This window comes from Saccostrea cucullata, unplaced genomic scaffold, assembly GCF_032062105.1.
Source record: "Saccostrea cucullata isolate Sc308-1 unplaced genomic scaffold, CSIRO_AGI_Scuc_v1 ctg2272, whole genome shotgun sequence".
Taxonomy (NCBI): domain Eukaryota; kingdom Metazoa; phylum Mollusca; class Bivalvia; order Ostreida; family Ostreidae; genus Saccostrea; species Saccostrea cuccullata.
In genome coordinates, this window is record NW_026935830.1 from 1,701 (window position 1) to 21,115 (window position 19,415).

The 19,415-nt window shown below is 34.7% G+C and overlaps 2 protein-coding genes across 2 annotated transcripts in view; one reads left to right on the forward strand and one right to left on the reverse strand.

Moving 5' to 3' along the window:
- The first annotated feature begins 1,020 nt into the window (after positions 1-1,020).
- The window catches only part of LOC134243855 (tetraspanin-13-like), a 67,284-nt gene continuing 48,889 nt past the window's right edge, over positions 1,021-19,415 (forward strand). The window contains exon 1 of the mRNA XM_062726083.1: positions 1,021-1,431. Within this exon, the coding sequence (XP_062582067.1) occupies positions 1,213-1,431 (219 nt within the window). The 5' untranslated portion in view covers positions 1,021-1,212. The remainder of the gene's footprint in view (positions 1,432-19,415) is intronic.
- LOC134243854 (uncharacterized) lies at positions 3,080-6,263 on the reverse strand. Its single transcript, XM_062726081.1, has 3 exons — positions 4,768-6,263; positions 4,490-4,640; positions 3,080-4,343 (listed from the first exon to the last, which is right to left on the reverse strand). Exons 1-3 carry the CDS (start codon positions 6,133-6,135, stop codon positions 4,249-4,251), a joined length of 1,614 nt encoding a protein of 537 aa, XP_062582065.1. The 5' UTR covers positions 6,136-6,263; the 3' UTR covers positions 3,080-4,248.

A 19,415-nucleotide genomic window follows, 5' to 3' on the forward strand; every position in this document is an offset into this window, starting at 1 on the left:
GGACTCTATATGTAGTAAAATACATTATATCTTTGAAAATCTTTTTCTCTGCTCCTGGGTAATAAGCAGATGAACTATCTATATAGTTATGATGTGCAAAGGCTCTTCTTCCAGAAATGTGAATTTCAAGGCCCCTGGGTCAGGGATACCATGGGTGTGGGGGGTTCTACTTATATACTGAAAATGATTTGTTTGAAATCCACTCTTTGGTATTAATCAAACATTTTTGATAAGCAAGTATGCCTTTACAAAAATTATGCAATGTACAGACCTAGAGTCAGGTGTTCATGTGTGGTAGGGGCCCTTCTGATTATTGCTGAATATTACTGATTAGTTGAAATGCATTTTTTGTTCCCCTACCCTGTCTGTGGGTATTAAGTAACCAAACTAAGCAATTGCTAAGTGCATAGTTATGATTAGCAATGATGCCTCTTTCAAAATTGTGAATGCCATAGAATCTAGCTTAAAACATGAACCAGAATCAATCATTTGAAAGTTGTTGCATGATGCTCAGGTGACCTAAAAGGCCCATGAGCCTCTTGTATTAAAGTACCAGACCTGTTGACTCTTCCAATTTCTTTATATTTTGTACAGATTTTGAGTCCAAAATACGTCTTACTTTTTTGTTTGATGGGATTTTAGGCTAACAGTAAGTTTTCATTATGATATGTATCAGTTTGATGCTTTTTAATTGCTAAAAAAGATAAAGATTTCAAACAGTAAAGTGATGTCATGTTGCCAAAAAAGGTGTTTTAAAAAATGACAGAAATGGTAATCAGAAATGTAGCTTTTTCTCTAATGAAATGTGAAATTGATTGAAAGAAAAATCTTACTGACAAATGCCAAAATCTCAGTGACAAATCTAATAAAACAAACTGAGAGATGACAATACGGGCAAACAGGTCTGAAGTACTTATTAAAATAAATTGTCTTTGATGAATTTTTCCTGAGTGAAAAAAGGCACACTTTGCATGCTGGTCATAATCTAGATAGTTTTAAAGCATACTCCTTCATGCTGTTATATTATGTTCAATATACATTTTCAGCAGCAAACAGAGGGTCCTTGATCTATGCAGTGTTAATATGCACTTTAATTTGATTAACTAGTTATTATTTCACAATTGGTTGCAGTTGATAATTTTAAATTTCTGCATTTGATTTCCATTCCTTGTAGTAAGTTTTTAGTTTTCTGTCAGAGTTATTGAATTTCCTATGCATTTGAAGTACATGATAATTCTGTTCCTTGTTTTCTTGATCCAATTTTCTCTTGCCTGTGCCTGCCTGGCTGTCAATCAGGAACAGCGAGAACAGCTGGCTTTGACAGGCTGGCGCTATTCCAGCAACCAGTCTCGCATCAAGTTACAAATTAGCTCACAATGCTGTGGCTTTCGAAGTGAAAATGATGCTGAGGAACACCCTTCCTGTGCCAATGTAAGAGTTATCATTTCATTAAATATAGAAAAACTAACTTTCATAAACTTTCTTATGCCCACTTTTTCCAAAGAAAGTTCAGATTTATAGTTTTTAGCTCACCTGAGCTGAATTCTCAAGTGAGCTTTTCTGGTCACCTGCTGTCCATAGTCCATTCGTCTGTCTGTAAACTTTTTACATTTTCAACATCTCAAGAACTTCTGGGCCAATTTTAACCGAACTTGGTACAAAGCATCCTTATTTGAAGGGGAATTTAAATTTTTAAAATAAAGGGCCAATTCCCCTTTTAAGGGAAGATAATCGAGAAAATACAATAATAGGGTGGGGTCATTCAAAACTTTTCTTCTGTAGAACCACTTGGCAAGAAAATCTGAAACTTATGTGGAAGCATACTTGGGTAGTGTTGTTAAAATCATAACCTCCAGGGGTAGGGCAGGGCCACAATATGGAATCCAAGTTTTACATGGAAGTATAAAGGCAAAAAACTTCAAAAATCTTCCTTTCAAGAACCACTGGACCAGATAAGTTGAAACTAATGTGGAATATGTGGGGTAGGGTAGAATCTAAATTGTTCAGATCATGACCCCAGGGTAGGGCAAGGCAATTATGGGGAATCCAAGTTTTACATTGAAGTATAAAGGCAAAAAACTTTAAAAATCTTTTCAAGAACCACTGGGCCAGAAAAGCTGAAACTTATGTCGAAGTATCCAATGGTAGTGTAAAATCAAGTTAGTTCAAATCATTACCCCCGGCATAGGACAGGGCCATAATAGTGAATCCAAGGTTTTAAATTGAACTTTATAGGAAGAAAACTTTAAAAATCTTCTCAAGAAGCACTGGGCCAGAAAAGCTGAAACTTATGTCGAAGTATCCAAGGGTAGTGTAAAATCAAGTTAGTTCAAATCATTACCCCCCGGCATAGGACAGGGCCACAATAGTGAATCCAAGGTTTTAAATTGAACTTTATAGGAAGAAAACTTTAAAAATCTTCTCAAGAAGCACTGGGCCAGAAAAGCTGAAATTTATGTTGAATCATCATTGGATAGTGTAGAACCTACGTTGTTCAAATCATAACCCCCGGGGTAGGATGGGGCCACAATATGATAATCTTTATTGCATATTACATGTACACCCATATGGGTCAAGCAACAAAACAAAAGAGAACAATGAATTATATTTACAATATCTATAAAAAAAAATTTATACCCTAAATGTTACACCAATGTGAACCTTCTATTTCTCAATTCTAGTGATTGTTTTTTAAAAGTGGAAATAGCTGGTATAACTTCAAGTTTTGGACTTGGTATATATTCAAGTTTCTGTGTAGGTGATTTGAGGTAGAATGAGGAACAATTATCTAACATAGCTTTTATAAGTATATTAAACCTTGCTTGTATGTTCAAGCTACACTGTAGAAAGAAATGAGATTCATCATCAATAGTATTACATGAAGAACATAATCTTTGTTCTCAGGGTATTTTCTTTAGCCTACCAGTTTCTATCATTACAACCTTGTGTTTTCGCAAAATTAAATTAATTGAGCACTCGATTCCGATCAAGCCGAACTCGATCCAAACATGAGTTCGATCCCGATCGATTTGACCCTGTTCTTAATACATAAAAAACTATAACAACTAACTGCAATTTTAATCTAAATATGTCAAAAACAATGTAAAAAAGATTGTATATAAAACATTTGATGACACATAAAATTTTATTTATATCCACAACTTTTCCACTAATAAAAGTACAGGGTAAACTTCGGTATCTCGACATCGGATATGTTGACAACCTGGGATATATCGACGTCCGTCTGCGGTCCTGGCATTATTTACTATATGAATGATTTGCAAAAACTGTGATACATCGACATCGGTAATGTTGACTACCCCACTTATCCCGACGTATATTCACAGTCCCAATAGCAAAGAACAAGAGCCACGAAGGTCCAAATACGGCACCAGCCAAGATTTCAATGAAATTTTCACCACAAATAGCAGAGAACATATGCTTTTCATAACTGTATATATAACTGAAGTCAACCTTTTGAAACATTTGTCAGTGCCGATAAATTGTCATACTGGATACACCGCGCTTATGCACACTAACCTTTTTTGTCACAGACGGTTGCTATTACATGTATAGAAAAGTTATCTAAAATGAAAATTTAATTCTTAAACATGAATATAGTATCAGAAATCAGGATGATCATATATTTAATGAGCAATTTCTCTTTTGACAGTTTCTAAAGAATATGGTTCATGCTTTATTCACTTTCCAAGAATGAGAGGAATTCCATTTTAAAGCGATAACACCTTAAATATGAACATGACAATCAACTCTGAAACTCATTCCTCAACAACACTACTATCACTGTCCGATGAATCATCTATTTCCTGTGGAATGTTAGCAGCATCCTCAACATATTCTGCCCAATTCCTTACACCCACGTCACCATGGCTGTATCTCCCATACCCCAGAAACCAGATTATGGCGGCGATGTGGGCACAAACCCCAACAACCCTCGCCCCTGTCTTGCATTTACAATACCAGGCCGTGACTTCTGTTTCATTGTATGATATCCATAGGAGATGTTTCTTTGCCGAGGTGTGTCTGCTCTGAATTTTCACCCTAATGAGATGAGGGTCTTCTTGGTGAACATAGACATCGCTATTACCATCCAAATGTTCTTGAATGTAACTGGAGGCAAGATTCAGCTGGTAAATTCCACAGGTTAACTCTCTTAATCGTTCTTCTGATAGCCTGGGAAAGCCTAAATCCAGTAATTGCACTTCTCTCCAAATAACAGTCCTTTTGTCAAGCTTCTCGTTTTCTACCCTTTCCTTCAGTAAATTCACCCCAATGCTGAAGATACTTCATCTTCGCAGCAACCGCCATGTCGTCCTCTTGAGCTATAACAGAATAAATAAAACCATTTATGAATCCTTCAATTAATATATGTACATGTAATCTTTAAAACTAGAAATTTCATAAACCCGTCACTGAAATATGATAGCAAATTAACTGGGATAGGCTAACAATTTTAAAGTACATGTACCTGTAGATAATGGAGGGAAATATTTATTAGAAATTGCACATATTATTCTAATGTAGTCTCCCACAAACGGCACCTGATTTGTAGGTAAAACATGGTCAAGATATCTCCATCTTTTAATTCGGGCGTTTGCTGATTCCACCACCCACCTCACCTAGAAATATTACAGAAAGCCTGTTTTAAAGTACGTTAAATGACATGAATCAAACAACTTAGAAATCAGAATGCACATGGAATATGAGATTATCTATGATTGTTATATAATTCTAATCATCACACACCTTGGTCACAAGTCGACTTGAGTTTGCTTCTTCTGTGGACAGTTGCTTGCTACCCTTTTTAGCAAAGCACGGAATTTCAGCTTTGATGCCCATCTCATCCAAAATTCCCACGGCGTCCCTAAAGCCCCTGTCTACGACGAATATATCGTTTTCGTGTACCCAGTTCTTGATATCCTGTACATTATTTTTTAGCATGTGCGTTAAAATAGCAGCATCGCTGTTTTTACTGTCTGACAAGTATGGCCCAACAACAGTTACGTAGTATCCCTTGGTTGTAACTACTACCATAGCTTTAACTAATGGCCGCCCTTTATGAATACTATACGATCGTCTTTGAAAGTGAAAGTTTTTGCTTTTCTGTATGAAAATATATGTTCCATCCAGAACCAGGATCATCTCAGATTCGCCAAGTGTTCCAAAGAGAGTCTGGGCAAGTGGCCTAGTGTGGCACCTGATGACGTCATCTCGAGATATATGCTGAAGATCCAAGTTCTGTGGAACGAATGAAGTTAACAATGCTTGACGGACTGACGAAATACCTCTCCGTAAACTGGACTTTGAAAGGTTAAAAATAGTGGATAACACTTTGTTGGAAATTCCTGATTTCAATTTGAACAAGAAAATTCCTAGAGATGTTCTTGAACTTCTTGCAGGTGTGTTTCTGACCTTTTCTTCAATGTAGGAATGAAGGTCATCGAATGTGTTTTTACATACCCCTGTTAAGTTTAAGTAATCACTTTCTGTAAGTGTGGAAGAGCAATCGAAATTAATCCGCGACGTTTTACTCTGCAATGCTGCACTCCTCAGGCGTTTGAGTAAATCCAGAATAGTTGTCCTATTAACAGAGGTGTTCTCTTTGGTGTCGACAATGGTCAAATCGGAAACAAAATTGTCCTCATATAAGTGGTTTGGACAGCATCGACTTCCAGCTGGAATAATGATTTCATGCTTCATGAAGACATCATATCGAGCTTTTGATGAAACGACAACAAGTTTTGGCCCTCGGCGTTTGCACAGGAAGCAGGACGAATGGCTCTTAAACGTTGATGGTATGGCCAAAGTAACTGATGGTGGACTGGCTATGGCTCTAGACTTGGGGCGCTTTGGAGTAGGAAAGTAATCAGAATCATCTTTGTTGTCAGGAGTATTGTTTTGTTGCTTTTGATTTGCTTGCTCTTCCTTACCATGAGTACATGCATAGTATTTATGTCTACATTTATTACACAATGTGTCCTCGTTGTTGACAGTTACAAAAAAGTTTTTTTCAAGATATCTACGCTCAGGCTTGGTAATTTTTCTTCTCTCATGCTGTTTTGTCTTCTTTCTACACAGTAGACAAGGAAAATTCTTTGGACCTTTTCCAGGCATTCTAGAGAGAAAGATGAAAGCTTATGAAAATTAATCAATTTTTTTCTGTTTCATAATACCCCTTGGTATGTGTAGGTTTTTTAAAATTATTATTATTAAGGTGCTATATAATTCCATGAATGTTGAAATTGAGCAGATACAAAGAACATTATAGACATTCCATTGAGAAAAAGACTTCCAATGTGAGTGGTGCGATGTTCGTGGGAATATGTGAATAGTTTATAATGTTGAATGTTCAAAGACAGTAACGATATTTTTTTTGTCAGAACAAATGACCCTAGATAAACTTTTATTTTAACAAAATATCTGTGAGGAAAATCCAAGTCGGAAATTTTTTTGGGGGGGGTGAATTTAATATAATATATATTTCTTTAATTGCAGTTAGGTTGCAGATAGTACGCATGACGAAGAATTATTTAAAACAAAGTAAATTGATATCAAGTTGTAAAAAACACACCATATAATGGTGGTTTAATGTTTAATAGGAGATTGATTAGATGATTGTATATCCGAAATTGTTTAACGAAAATACAAAAACTTAAGACAGGATTTACTTAACAGTGTAATCCTTTAACTATATTGATATGTTTTAAGGTGTTTGTTTGTTAGTGTGTGGTTTGGTTTGGTTTGGTTTTTTTTTTTTTTGGGGGGGGGGGGGTGTCTCTTCTATTTCCTTCAACCTTGATCCGCCCTTCTTCCATACATGCCAACTTTCCCGATTTAGGCGGGATCCTCCCGATTTTACCCTTTCATCCCGCCTTCCCGATCGTGAAAGAAAAATTGCCCTAATTTCCCGATTTGAAAAAAATCACCAAAATTTCCGATTTTAAAAGATTCCCTACCGCTGAATTTTGACAATCGGGATAACAATGTCAAACTTGTTTATTCAATGCACTCAGATAAGTTTCATTGTTTATTTAACAATGTTAATTAGCCACAGGAAATCACTTCACGCTTGAACGCACGCAGTTGTCCAGGTACAAGTAGCTTATAGCTTGGGGCAATCAGGGGATTATCTTGTCAGTTTTTAGGGGTATGCAAGGTGAAACACATAGATTAACGTGTTAATTGTTAGTCATTTTATTAAAAACAAAAATTAAAGACAATGAAATACTAATAAAACTATAAAATCGGAATCTAAAGAGATCGTTTTTTGAAAACGAAAGTAGAAAACTACAAAGCATAGCTGCTGATTTTATCTACCTATAATGAAAAATATTGTAAAGTTTGCCAGTTAAAATATTATGAAATCAAGATGAAACAATCCAGTGTATGTTAATTAGAACTTTTTCCTTCCTTCTCCCAAAAGTAATATTTTATAGGTATGTGCATGACTTATGGAAATACCCACATGGCACCATCAAGCCTGACAAATTTCATGACTGTAAAAAAAAAAATTCTCCTTTGGATAGGTGGTATAAATTTCAGTAAATTTAATACCTTATTAGAATTTCTAATTAATTGCAGAAATATATAAATAAAAAATCTCAAAAATGTTTCCAGAAACAGGACTTTACAGTATCAAAACCTCATATATTTTTTAGCCTTTGAAAAAAATGATATAAAAGTTGTACAATTTTCAATTTCTCACTAAATTATGTGTCCTGGTAGAAAAAAAACATGTTTTTAATGAGAGAGGTACTTATTTTAGCAAAAATATTTCAATTTTGGAAAAAAAACATTTTTTTAACTTTTTTTTAAAATCAATTTTTTGTGTTAAATTAATCCTTAAGTTGTATTAATCAGTGATATCAAATATTATAAATTTAAAAAAAAGATCATTTAATTTCACGAGAAAATGTCGCGAATTTAAAGCTTTGAAAATTGTCATCAAGCGCTAAATCCCCCATGGGAATTTTCAAAAGTTGGCATGTATGTTCTTCAAATTCTATAATTATATCATTATTAGTAATAATGACGTCAAGCAAACTTTCACCTCGCTGTTTTATGAATGGGTATGTTTCATAATTTGTCACTGAATGAATCTCATTTGGATTTTGAAATTCTTGCTGCTTCTTCAAGTTTTGCCCCCCCCTCCCCCTCCCATGGTATCCCTGTTTTGCCCGTCATTTTGTTTGGGATGAAGTCAAGAAAGACAACAACAATATCTGAGGTAAACTTTGGCTATATTTTGTGTTACGTTTTTCTTAGACATATAACACAGCTTTAAACATACCGATAAAGTTGTAATCATGACGAAGGCAACAAATAATATTTAATACATCGTAGTTTTGTGTTGTTTTCTTTTTTTTTTGGTACCTACAAGTGTACTCGAATCCCATTTAATGAGAAAGCCAGCGTATGCAGATTTTCAATTGAATGAGACAGATTTTTTTTTATTTAGCGACTGATATGGAGAATAATAATAAAATTATACAATTAAATTCTGAAATACGTTGTATTAACATTTGAATCGATTTCTTCCCTAAAAAAATTCATGTGCCTATATACGTACTCGATCCTACCCGTTCCCATATAGGCCACGGAGACTCTATGAAAGTAGGCGTTAAAAACTTGACTGTATGAATATTTCCAGATATTTTTTTTTTTAATATGTCGTCTGTGTGTTTTTTTTATCTTGAATATATTTTGACTGTGTTACCTCAAGAATATTTGAATGCAAAAATAAATGAGACAAAAGCGTTACTTTCCAAATAAAAAAAAGATAATTAATACATGGTATCATAATGCCGCTGTCCGCTCTCATCTTGCACTTAGCACAAAAGTTACGCATTGTGTTGTAAGAATGTAAACAAACGTAAACAGCAGTACAATATATTTCTAAATAAATGCCTACTTGTCTCGTTTTACATGTATGTGAATTTGTGAAAATGATTATATTAAGCCGAGTTCTAAAAACCTGAAGCTCAATTCGACATAAATTATATGGTATAACAAATAATACAGGTTAGACCTACAAGTTATTTATCGTAAGCCAGAATAATGAGAATTAAACATATTCATGAATGAGTTTTCATCTAAAGATACATTGAAAATTATATATATATTAAACTACTTACACGACAATATCCTGTAAACTTCTGCTGCAATTGGCAAAAAATTATCGCATTGACAGTAAGTTGTCATCCTTCTCCATTATTTTTAGGCGTAGTGATCTCCCTTTGATTACACCGGTGACCATGGTGATTGAATTTTCTCAAAAGCAGCGATGTAAAATCCAAATTAATAATGGGGGGGGGGGGAGATGTGTTTACATTTTTTTTATTATAATTATTGACAGTCTATTTCTTTCGCCGACTTATTGCAAAAAGCATGATATACACTCATGAATAATATTATGTCGCTATAGAGTAATCTTACAATAAGATTTGGTATACTGGGTAAAATATACAGGCCGTATCCAACTTAATACATTACTTCTGATTCTTTATAATGAAAAATCGACATATATTTAGAACTATGCATAACATATTCAAAAAGATCAGTAATATTTTTTTAAAATCTATATGAATTAAATCTATATATTTGTCTGGGATATCATCAGTTTATAGTGGCCAACAACAAAAAGTTTAAATTTCAATGTGGCCACACCCTTCGAACAAAATGTTTTTTGTTTAAAGTTGTTCTATTTTTTATGATGCGTTAGATGAAAAAAAATTTTTTTTGTTCGGTGAGTGTGGCCACACTGAAAAATGGAAGAAAATGTGACAAATGTAGTAGAAATTAGCCATTTTCATCATTTTGCACGTGAATCGACATGTACTACGTTGTTATGACGTCATGAATAGACCAAACTCATTATGCATAATAAACCTTGGCATTCCCTGATAAAAACAAAGTCCTACTCGAAGTGTCTTATGCAAGTTCATTATTCACCAAATTAAAGGGCTGTATTTGCACCTTCGTGGCTTTACTTCTTTACCTGGTATATGTCGACATCGGGGCAATTTTCTGCTCTACTTAACCTAATTGTTTTTCAGCTGGTCGCTCGTCATGCATGGTCGACTCCATGTATCTCAACATCGTCAGAAATTCACACCTTTCACACCCATGTTTTGACTACATACTGCTTTGTAGAAATGTGTTTTTCGAGGAATCCCAAGCCCGTAGGCGTCTCTGAGACATTAATTGTTTCATAATGTTCAGATCAGCTTGGGTTATGTCATTGATAAATCTTCTCGATTCTACGTAAATGTAAAACCGTTTAGTTAAGTCGAAATCTAACAAAACTTTAACATTTTGTAAGAAAAATAAGTAACTGAATAACAATGAACAATGTACACATTAAGTTCAACATAACTTAAAAATTGTAGTAAAAATGCATTCAACAGGAAACAATAAAATCTACGACATGCACCACTATTGCATCAGCAGTAAATGCATGTGTAACATCATTAAGTTTGTTTAATGCACAATTCCAATAAAATTTATGTTTGAAAATGAAATGAAAGTTAATGATGATTGATTTATATGAAGTAAAAATGAAGTGAAATGAAATAATAGAAAAATATACACATTATTTTTTTTCCCCATATCATGGAAGTCGACTTTGTACCGTTTCGGTTTGGAGTTTATAGAGCACATTTCGTATCCTGTTCTGACAGAGCTAGTTGCACACGGATCGAATGCTGAATGCTGAAAACTGTTTTAAGTAAAATGAGAAGATTTCAATAAAAAAAGACAGCATTTCATAAATTACATTTGTAATTTTCCTATTATTTATTTTCCTTTTTTTGATGGCATTTTATTCTACAATAAGTCCAAGCAGTTGTAATTGCCATAGGTGATAATATAATAGAATTAATAATTTTTTGCCACTCAGCTATAAACACATGGTAGCTAGGAGCAAACATGCTTACATTTTTCATCTTTATCATTTGTAATTGAACTCACAATGCATGTTGCCAACCTATTATCATATTTTAAGTGTCAGCTTGAACAGGTTAGTTCATCATGGTCATAATAAGATTCATCATTTGTGACATTCAAAGGCAACCATTTTTTATAAATAAATATACAGATCTTCCCAACCTTCATTAGATATTGGGAAGATAAATAAAAAACAAACTGGAGCCGTCACATACATAAGGCAGTTATAGGCAACCCTCTTTTTATAACTAAATAAACAGATCTTCCCAACCTTCATTGGATATTGGGAAGATTAACAAAAACAAACTGGAGCCATCACACACAAAAGACATTGATAGGCAACCATTCTTTTTATAAATAAATAAACAGATCTTCCCAACCTTCATTGGATATTGGGAAGATTAAGAAAAACAAACTGGAGCCAGCACATACAAAAGACAATTGATAGGCAACCATTCTTTTTATAGATAAATAAACAGATCATTCATTGGATATTGGGAAGATTATGGAATCCATTGGTGATTCCCAAAATTTGACCAATACTGACACTGACAGCAAATTATGAAATCAGGTAACATAATGTGCAGAAACATGTCGAGGTTCACATTGAAATTATATAATCACTAAAATAATGTCATATTCATATGTATTCCTTCACATACATATGATGGAATCCATTGGTGATTCCCAAAATTTGACAAATACTGACACAGACAGCAAATTATGAAATATAATGTGCAGAAACATGTTGAGGTTTACATTGAAATTATATAAGCATTAAAATAATGTCATATTTATATATAAAATTTTTGAATAAGTTTTCCTATTATATCACAAATGTAATAAGTTTCACTATAAACCCTGGAAAATGCTGCATCACACCGGAAACGGTTATGTCACGCCGGAAACAGTTATGTCACCCCAGACAGAAGCAGTTATGTCACCCTCTCGATCACGTTCACATGTTTTTATGTTACGCATTTTAGCTCAAGTTCGAGATTTTATGACGTCAGTTGCTAAGCAAATGTAAACAACGGAGCATTGTTCCTAATGTCAAGAAAGCGTTTTTGGATTATTTATGTAAATTTTAACGATTTTAAATGATTTTGATTTTTTAATTTTAAAAATGTCATATAACATATACCACATGGATTCTCGGGCGACTATACCAGAATATTTGCCCCTCAGTGACCGGAAAGCCCTGGAGTGTTATGTCACCGTCTGCCTTCGGCATCTGGTGACATAACACTCCAGGGCTTTCTGGTCACCTGGGGGCAAATATTCTGGTATGTCACCCTCGAAGCCATGTGATATATGTATAATGTAACGTGACATGACATATTGCGGCATTTGCCAGAAATTTTATCACATGCATTATTATGCATAACCATCTATCATCATATGTGCAGTGTACTACTTATCCTTATTCTCCCATCTAATCAGATGGGAGGCATGGAGGACAGCACTTTTGATGTTCTAAAGGTACTTCTTCATGAACCGGTGGTCGTGGCAAACCTGTTGTGGCTGCTGTCTTTTAGGTGTATATATACACCTAAAAGTCGATTTAAAAACCTATTTAGCCGTATAATCTACATGAACATTTCATGTATATAACATTTGTTACATATTGTGCCATTTTGATTGGGAAAAAGTTAAAAACAAAGTAGTGATATTTATAAAAGTGCACATAATGGGAGAAACTGAAATAATTCAGATATGAAATTATAATATATGTAATTATTCAATAATCATTGCGAGTAATTTCTATAATATCATTCATTATTTCATCTTCCTACTAGTAAAAGAATAAAAATAAAAAAGAACTATAATACAATTAAAATCAATTATAAATTAATTTAAATATCAATGAATTATAATTGATATATCAGACTATCTTAAAAAAACAATGTTTTCCCTCTCCTGATCGATTGCTACAATTCAGAACCATGACTCAATTTTTTTAACCTCAAAGAAACGTTAGTTAATTTTTTAATTCTTATTCCTGGATTATTTCATTTCCTTAGGTCACATTCAAGGTCACAAGGTCATTGATCTTGGTGTCATTTAATTGATTGATTGTATTATGTTTAACGTCCCTCTCGAGAATTTTTCACTCATATGGAGATGTCACCGTTTGCCGGTGAAGGGCTTCAAATTTTGACCTTTACTCGGCACTCAGGGCCACTGAGCAGTGAGGGATCTTTATCGTGCCAACACCTGCCGCTGACACGGGGCCTCGGTTTTTAAGGTCTCATCCAAAGGACCCGCAACTTTCACTTCAAAGTGCCGAGCGCATGGCGATGGAACAGTTGCTACCCATTTTAACGACTAGGTCAGTCGCGGCCGAGATACGAACTCATGACCTCCCGATCACGCAGCGAGCGCTCTACCGACTGAGTTACCTTGAACGGTGGTGTCATTTGAAAGAACTTGAGTAGTCAAGTATGCATACCAAATATGAAGTCTCTCTCTCTCTCATGGTTCAATAGTTATGGTGAAGGGTCTAAAAAGCTATTTTTAGCATATAGGACACAATCAAGGTCACAAGGTCATTGACCATGGTGTCATGTGAAAGGGCTTAATTAGTGGAGATTACAAGACAAATATTAAGTCTCTATCTTTCTTTGTTCAAAAGTTATGGCAAAGGTTAAAGTTTGCCAACAAAAAAGCTATATATAGCATATATAGGTCACAGTCAAGGTCACAAGGTCATTGACCATGTTGTCATTTAAAAGAGCTTAAACAGTGGTGTATGCATACCAAATATGAAGTCTCTATCTTTTACGGTTCTAAAGTTATAGCGAAGGTTAAAGTTTGCAGAAAAAACTATTTTTAGCATATAGGTCACAGTTTAAAACTGTCCATGGTAGCTATTGTCAGAGACATTGTTTAGGTTTCTGTTATAGCTTACAGTCTAAGCATCATTTTTCAGAAAAGGGGCGCATATGCATCAGATGTAATGAATAAAACTATGGGAGGAGTTAAGTCCATTTAAGGAAGAAATAAGCAATAGCCTAAAGAAATAAAATATTTCAACTAATAAAAACAAGTAGATACAAATATATACAGGCATGTAGTATCATTTGTGGCAGCTAGAAAAATTATTATACACTTACATATGTAATTGAAAAATTTTTCACCCTACTCCCCAATATATGGCACGCCAAATTCACAAAAATGAGCTAATCATAGGTTCACAATTGATAAACTAGGTTTATCAGTTGTAAACTATAGTTTACGGACTGTAAACTATAGTTAACAACGTTAATCTATATTTTACATCTGTAAACCATAGTTAACGCGATAATCTATGTATCACAACCAACCATAAACTACACTTAACACCGAAAACAATCATTTGCGATTGCAAAACATAGATTACTGTAAATCACTTTTTATTCGCGAGAACTTTATTTTTGCGTAAATACGCGAGATGGTAAGCTCACGAACATTTCATTCTCGCATTTAATAGAATTCCTTAAGATTACATAGAGCAATGACCACAATTCATGAACATTTTTTCTCGCTAATAAAGAGCCATTGACCATCTCGCGAAAATAAGGTGTCGCGAAAATTAAGTGATCTACAGTATCTGATAAATACAGTTTCACGATTTGTAAACTATAGTTTACAACTCTAAGACTTAACTATAGTTAACTGTTAACTGATGAATATAGTTTCGATTTGTGAAACTATGATTAACAACTCTTAACTATAGTTAACTGTTAACTGATAAATATAGTTTCGATTTGTGAAACTATGATTAACAACTCTTAACTATAGTTTACGATTGTAAATTATAGTTTACAAACGTGAATATATGTTTATCAACAAAATCTATTGTTAATGCTTTATTACAGACAGATAAACTTAGATTAGCATTCGTAAACTATAGTTAACAACCGTTATATATAGTTTTTAGCTCACCCGAGCTAAAAGCTCAAGTGAGCTTTTCTGATCACATTTTGTCTGGCATCCGTCTGTCTGTCTGTCTGAAAACTTTTCACATTTTCGAGTTCTTCTCAAGAACCGCTGGGCCAATTTCAACCAAACTTGCCACAGAGTATCCTTAGGTAAAGGGGATTCAATTTTGTTCAAATGAAGGGCCACGCCCTCATTCAAGGGGAGATAATTGGGAATTAATGAAAATTTGGTGGCATATTTTAAAAATCTTCTTCTCAAGAACCACTGGGCCAGGAAAGATGAAACTTATGGGGAAACATCCTCAGGTAGTGTAGATTCAAGTTTGTTCAAATCATGACCCCCGGGGGTAGGGCGGGGCCAAAATGGCCGACCAAAGTTTTACATAGAAATATATAGGAAAATTCTTTAAAAATCTTCTTCTCAAGAATGACAAAGCCATAATTCATCATATTTATATGGAAGCATGTTCAGGTAGTGTAGATTCAAGTTTGTTCAAATCATGACCCCCGGGGGTAGGGCAGGGCCAAAATGGCCGACCAAAGTTTTACATAGAAATATATAGGAAAATTCTTTCAAAATCTTCTTCTCAAGAATGACAAAGCCATAATTCATCATATTTATCTGGAAGCATGTTCAGGTAGTGTAGATTCAAATTTGTTCAAATCATGACCCCTGGGGGTAGGGCGGGGCCAAAATGGCCGACCAAAGTTTTACATAGAAATCTATAGGAAAATTCTTTAAAAATCTTCTTCTCAAGAATGACAAAGCCATAATTCATCATATTTATATGGAAGCATGCTCAGGTAGTGTAGATTGAAGTTTGTTCAAATCATGACCCCTGGGGGTAGGGCGGGGCCAAAATGGCCAACCAAAGTTTTCAAAGATATATATATATAGGAAAATTCTTTAAAAATCATTTTCTAAAAAATAGCAAAAGCATGATTGGTCGTGGGACTACTTTTGGATTTAAAATTTACAATAAAAAGCCATTTTCTACTTTTTCCTACCCTTAGTGCTCAGGTGAGCAATGTGGCCCAAGGGCCTCTTGTTTGATGAAAACTATAGGTAACGAATTGTTAACTATAGTTTACGGTTTGTAAACTATAGTTTACAGTCGATAAACCTAGTTTATCAAACTGTGAAACTATGTTTAGCTCATTTTTGTGAATTTGGCAATCCATACCAATACTCCCTGTCTGTTTTATGAAAGGAATTTTTATTTTAGGTCTCAAGTTGTCACGACAGCCGTCGTGCTCTGTTCAGTCAGACACAACAAGATTTTTTTCCTATTTACAATTTTTTATCTATAAATAAAATCGATTAAAAAAAAACAATATCTACAACATATTTTACAAAAATTATCTACAATAAATATCACTTAAAGTCTTTATATGTCCATATCCATTCCAGTGTACCACGCGACTGCGTCCTGACACTCCCCGTTTTACGACGGACTCCCGCCAACTGGCTCCCAGTGGGTTTCCGGTCCAGGTAACACTGGTACCACGTGTCCACACAAAATGGCCCTTATAGATAGAATATGGCTGGAATGTCTCTGGAACCTTTAAAATAAATAATATTTTAAGTCGCAAGTTACGTATACTAAAAATAACACGTCAACATTGACTACAGTTGCACTTATGGCACACCATACAAAACAAGTAACGGTAATTCTAACCGAACACTATTATAATAAGGAAAACGTTAAGAATACACAACATCTTAATAAAGTGGTTTTAACTATTAAATCCACAACACCGACTTATAAGCGGCAAAACAAAATAGTCTACGTGCGTACATAACTTGGAACATTGCACAAAAATAGAACTATACACGCATGAGTAACTCTACCCAGCAAAACCTGTATACGTAAACAGTGACAAAAACATTACTTAACTCAAATTTGTACATAGCTTTACGTCTTAAATGTAGTACTTAAAACTTATATATAAAATAAAAAACAAACTTACCCCTTATGGAGAAATGGTTACCATTGAAAATCTACTTATCTACACATCTTGTAGTACCTCAAGCATGGCATGTAAAAATCTATGAAAACGTGGACCCCGGCTACTTGGTCAGCTATGCAGCGATTTAAATACCCTCTATACAATAGGTCGTAACTGACCAATGCCTGCAAAACTTAACTGAGGTTCAATAAGATAACAAAAATATAGAGGTCCAGTAAAGGGTAAATAAAATAAAAACCATAACCGTTATGTAAATACAATTATAATTCAATATTGATTGTGACAATATCTCCCCAACATAAGAAAGTTCAACGAACTTTTGAAAAAAAACACAATCAACTAGGGCTAATTGTAACGGGGACCGTTACAGATGTTCCCCAAACGCTCCCAAACTCCCTTTTTGTGCCATATTCCCTGCAAGCGCTCTTAACTAAGACACACTTTATGCAATTTAGACTTAAACAACGTTTTCCCAGAAGGATACAAAATATATTTAAATTTTAGCATTGCACGCGTGCTCATTTTTGTTTCAGCCAATCAGAGCAAAGCTCACTTGCATGCGCGTGCATGCATGTGCATGATAACCATACCTTTTTGTAAGAGTCTATAATGTCTATCTATGCTCTGAATCCCATCCTGTTTGGTTGAAAATCAAGAAAGTTATAGCCATTTAAAATTTTCGCCAATCAGATGGCAGCGCACGTGCATGCGCATGCTTTCCTGAAAATTGTTATATATCATACTGTAGTATATCCTACTGCATGACTATATTTAAAATTTCAAAGCATTTCGGCAAAAAACAAGAAAGATATGGAGATTTTTGTTTCAGCCAATCAGAGCACAGCGCACGTGCATGTGCGTGAGTTAGTGCTAATTTGACCATGTCATATTATCTACACTACTAATATATCCTTATATAATGAGTTTTATAGTATTTCATAAAAAAATGTAAAAGTTACGTCTATATAAAGTATATAAGTCATTTCACTCATTGCACGCGCACGCACGTGCATGCGTATGCACGCAAAATGACCTTCGTTCCACACACCTACACTACACACCTATTAACCCTAAAAAGGTTTTAACTCAGTTGGGTGAACAGTTTCTGAGAACACTCGCGGACAAAAAAAGTACCGTAGAACAAAGAAGAAAAAAAAGAATAATAATAATAACTAGAAACGATCTTGTTGCGAGCAACGAGAGGTCTTCCGTCCGATTCTGAAATAAAATACGAAAAATCTAGCAGAAAAAATGATAAAAAAAATATGGACATTCGGGGGAGCGAACCCGGATCGCCCTCGTGGCAATCCAACGCGCTAACCATTCGGCCATTGAAAACACCACTTCAAATTTTTAAATGCGAATATCTCAAGATTGCCTTTTTCGATTCTAAAACAAATTACATATTACGCATTTGCAAATGAGTCTCTATTTGAATTAATAACATCAAAGAAAATTATTGAAAAACAAAAAAGTTTTAAAATTGCATATTTTGAATACGCTTCCGGTAAAAAACCGGAAGTACCGACGACGCACGAAAAGGCGATTCTGCAAACCACAAAGTCGTGATCTATCATCTCCAATAAGTCTCCAGTTCATATCCTCAGCCATTTTCGATAAAAGTGCGCGACAAAATCGCATTTTAAAATCAGGAAATCATCCATAACTTGGCACCGAAAGTTAATTTACCAAAAAAAATTACAGACTGCACAACTTCATATAATGACGCATATCTTGTGAAAGTTTCGCTAAAATCCGCTGAATAGTTTTCGAGAAATCGCGTGCACTAAATTTTGTCAAAAAAAAAGAATAATAATAATAATAATAAGAAGAAACAATACAATCACTATAAGGTCTTCCGTGAAGACGGAAGACCTTAACTAGAGCAAAGCTCGTTGCAAAGCAATGAGTAGGTCTTCCGTCCGGTTTTGACCAGAAGTGCCGAAAGTGCCAGAACAAAAGAAAGCAATGAGCTTAGTAGTCTCCAGTGACTTTATAATTTCAATTTTGCATCAAAACCTTCAAAATAAGCCATTTGTTGCTACTTCCGGTTTGACCAGAAGTGACGACGACGGACGGAAAAACTACTTTTTATGCTCCCAAACACATATGTAACTCAAAAACTTGTCAAGAACGGCAAAAAAACGCGTTTTCCGACCACTTCCGGTTTGGCCGGAAGTGACGACGCCGGACGTATTTTGACGACTCTGATAGATTAAGCTTGAGATTTTGAACAACTTTGCTTCTTTGACGTATTACAAATTCTCAATACTTTTTGAGATATAAAGGAACAACTTTCGGCCCCTCTCGGCCCCTAATTGAAGGGGCCAGCCCTTTTTTAGAGCTATCATTTGAAAGATCTTGGAATTCTATACTTTTTTTGTTCTTTATGTTTTAACAAAATATATCTAGGTAAAAAGTTATCGTAGAAAAGGTGTTAAAAATTTTGAAATTCTTGATAGGACTATTTTCGGGCCATAGCGAGCGTCGGCACTTCGTACTTCCGGTGGTTGTGATATACGAAATTCACTTCTCCAAAGGTTGCTCTAGCATCAC

Bases quoted from the DNA above. Each gene is read 5' to 3' on its own strand.
- LOC134243854 (XM_062726081.1), bottom strand. From the start codon at position 6,135: ATGCCTGGAAAAGGTCCAAAGAATTTTCCTTGTCTACTGTGTAGAAAG. The intron at 4,641-4,767 runs GTGTGTGATGAT...TAATATTTCTAG, and splicing joins CAAGTCGACTTGTGACCAAG to GTGAGGTGGGTGGTGGAATC. The intron at 4,344-4,489 runs GTACATGTACTT...ATTCTGTTATAG, and splicing joins TTTCCCTCCATTATCTACAG to CTCAAGAGGACGACATGGCG.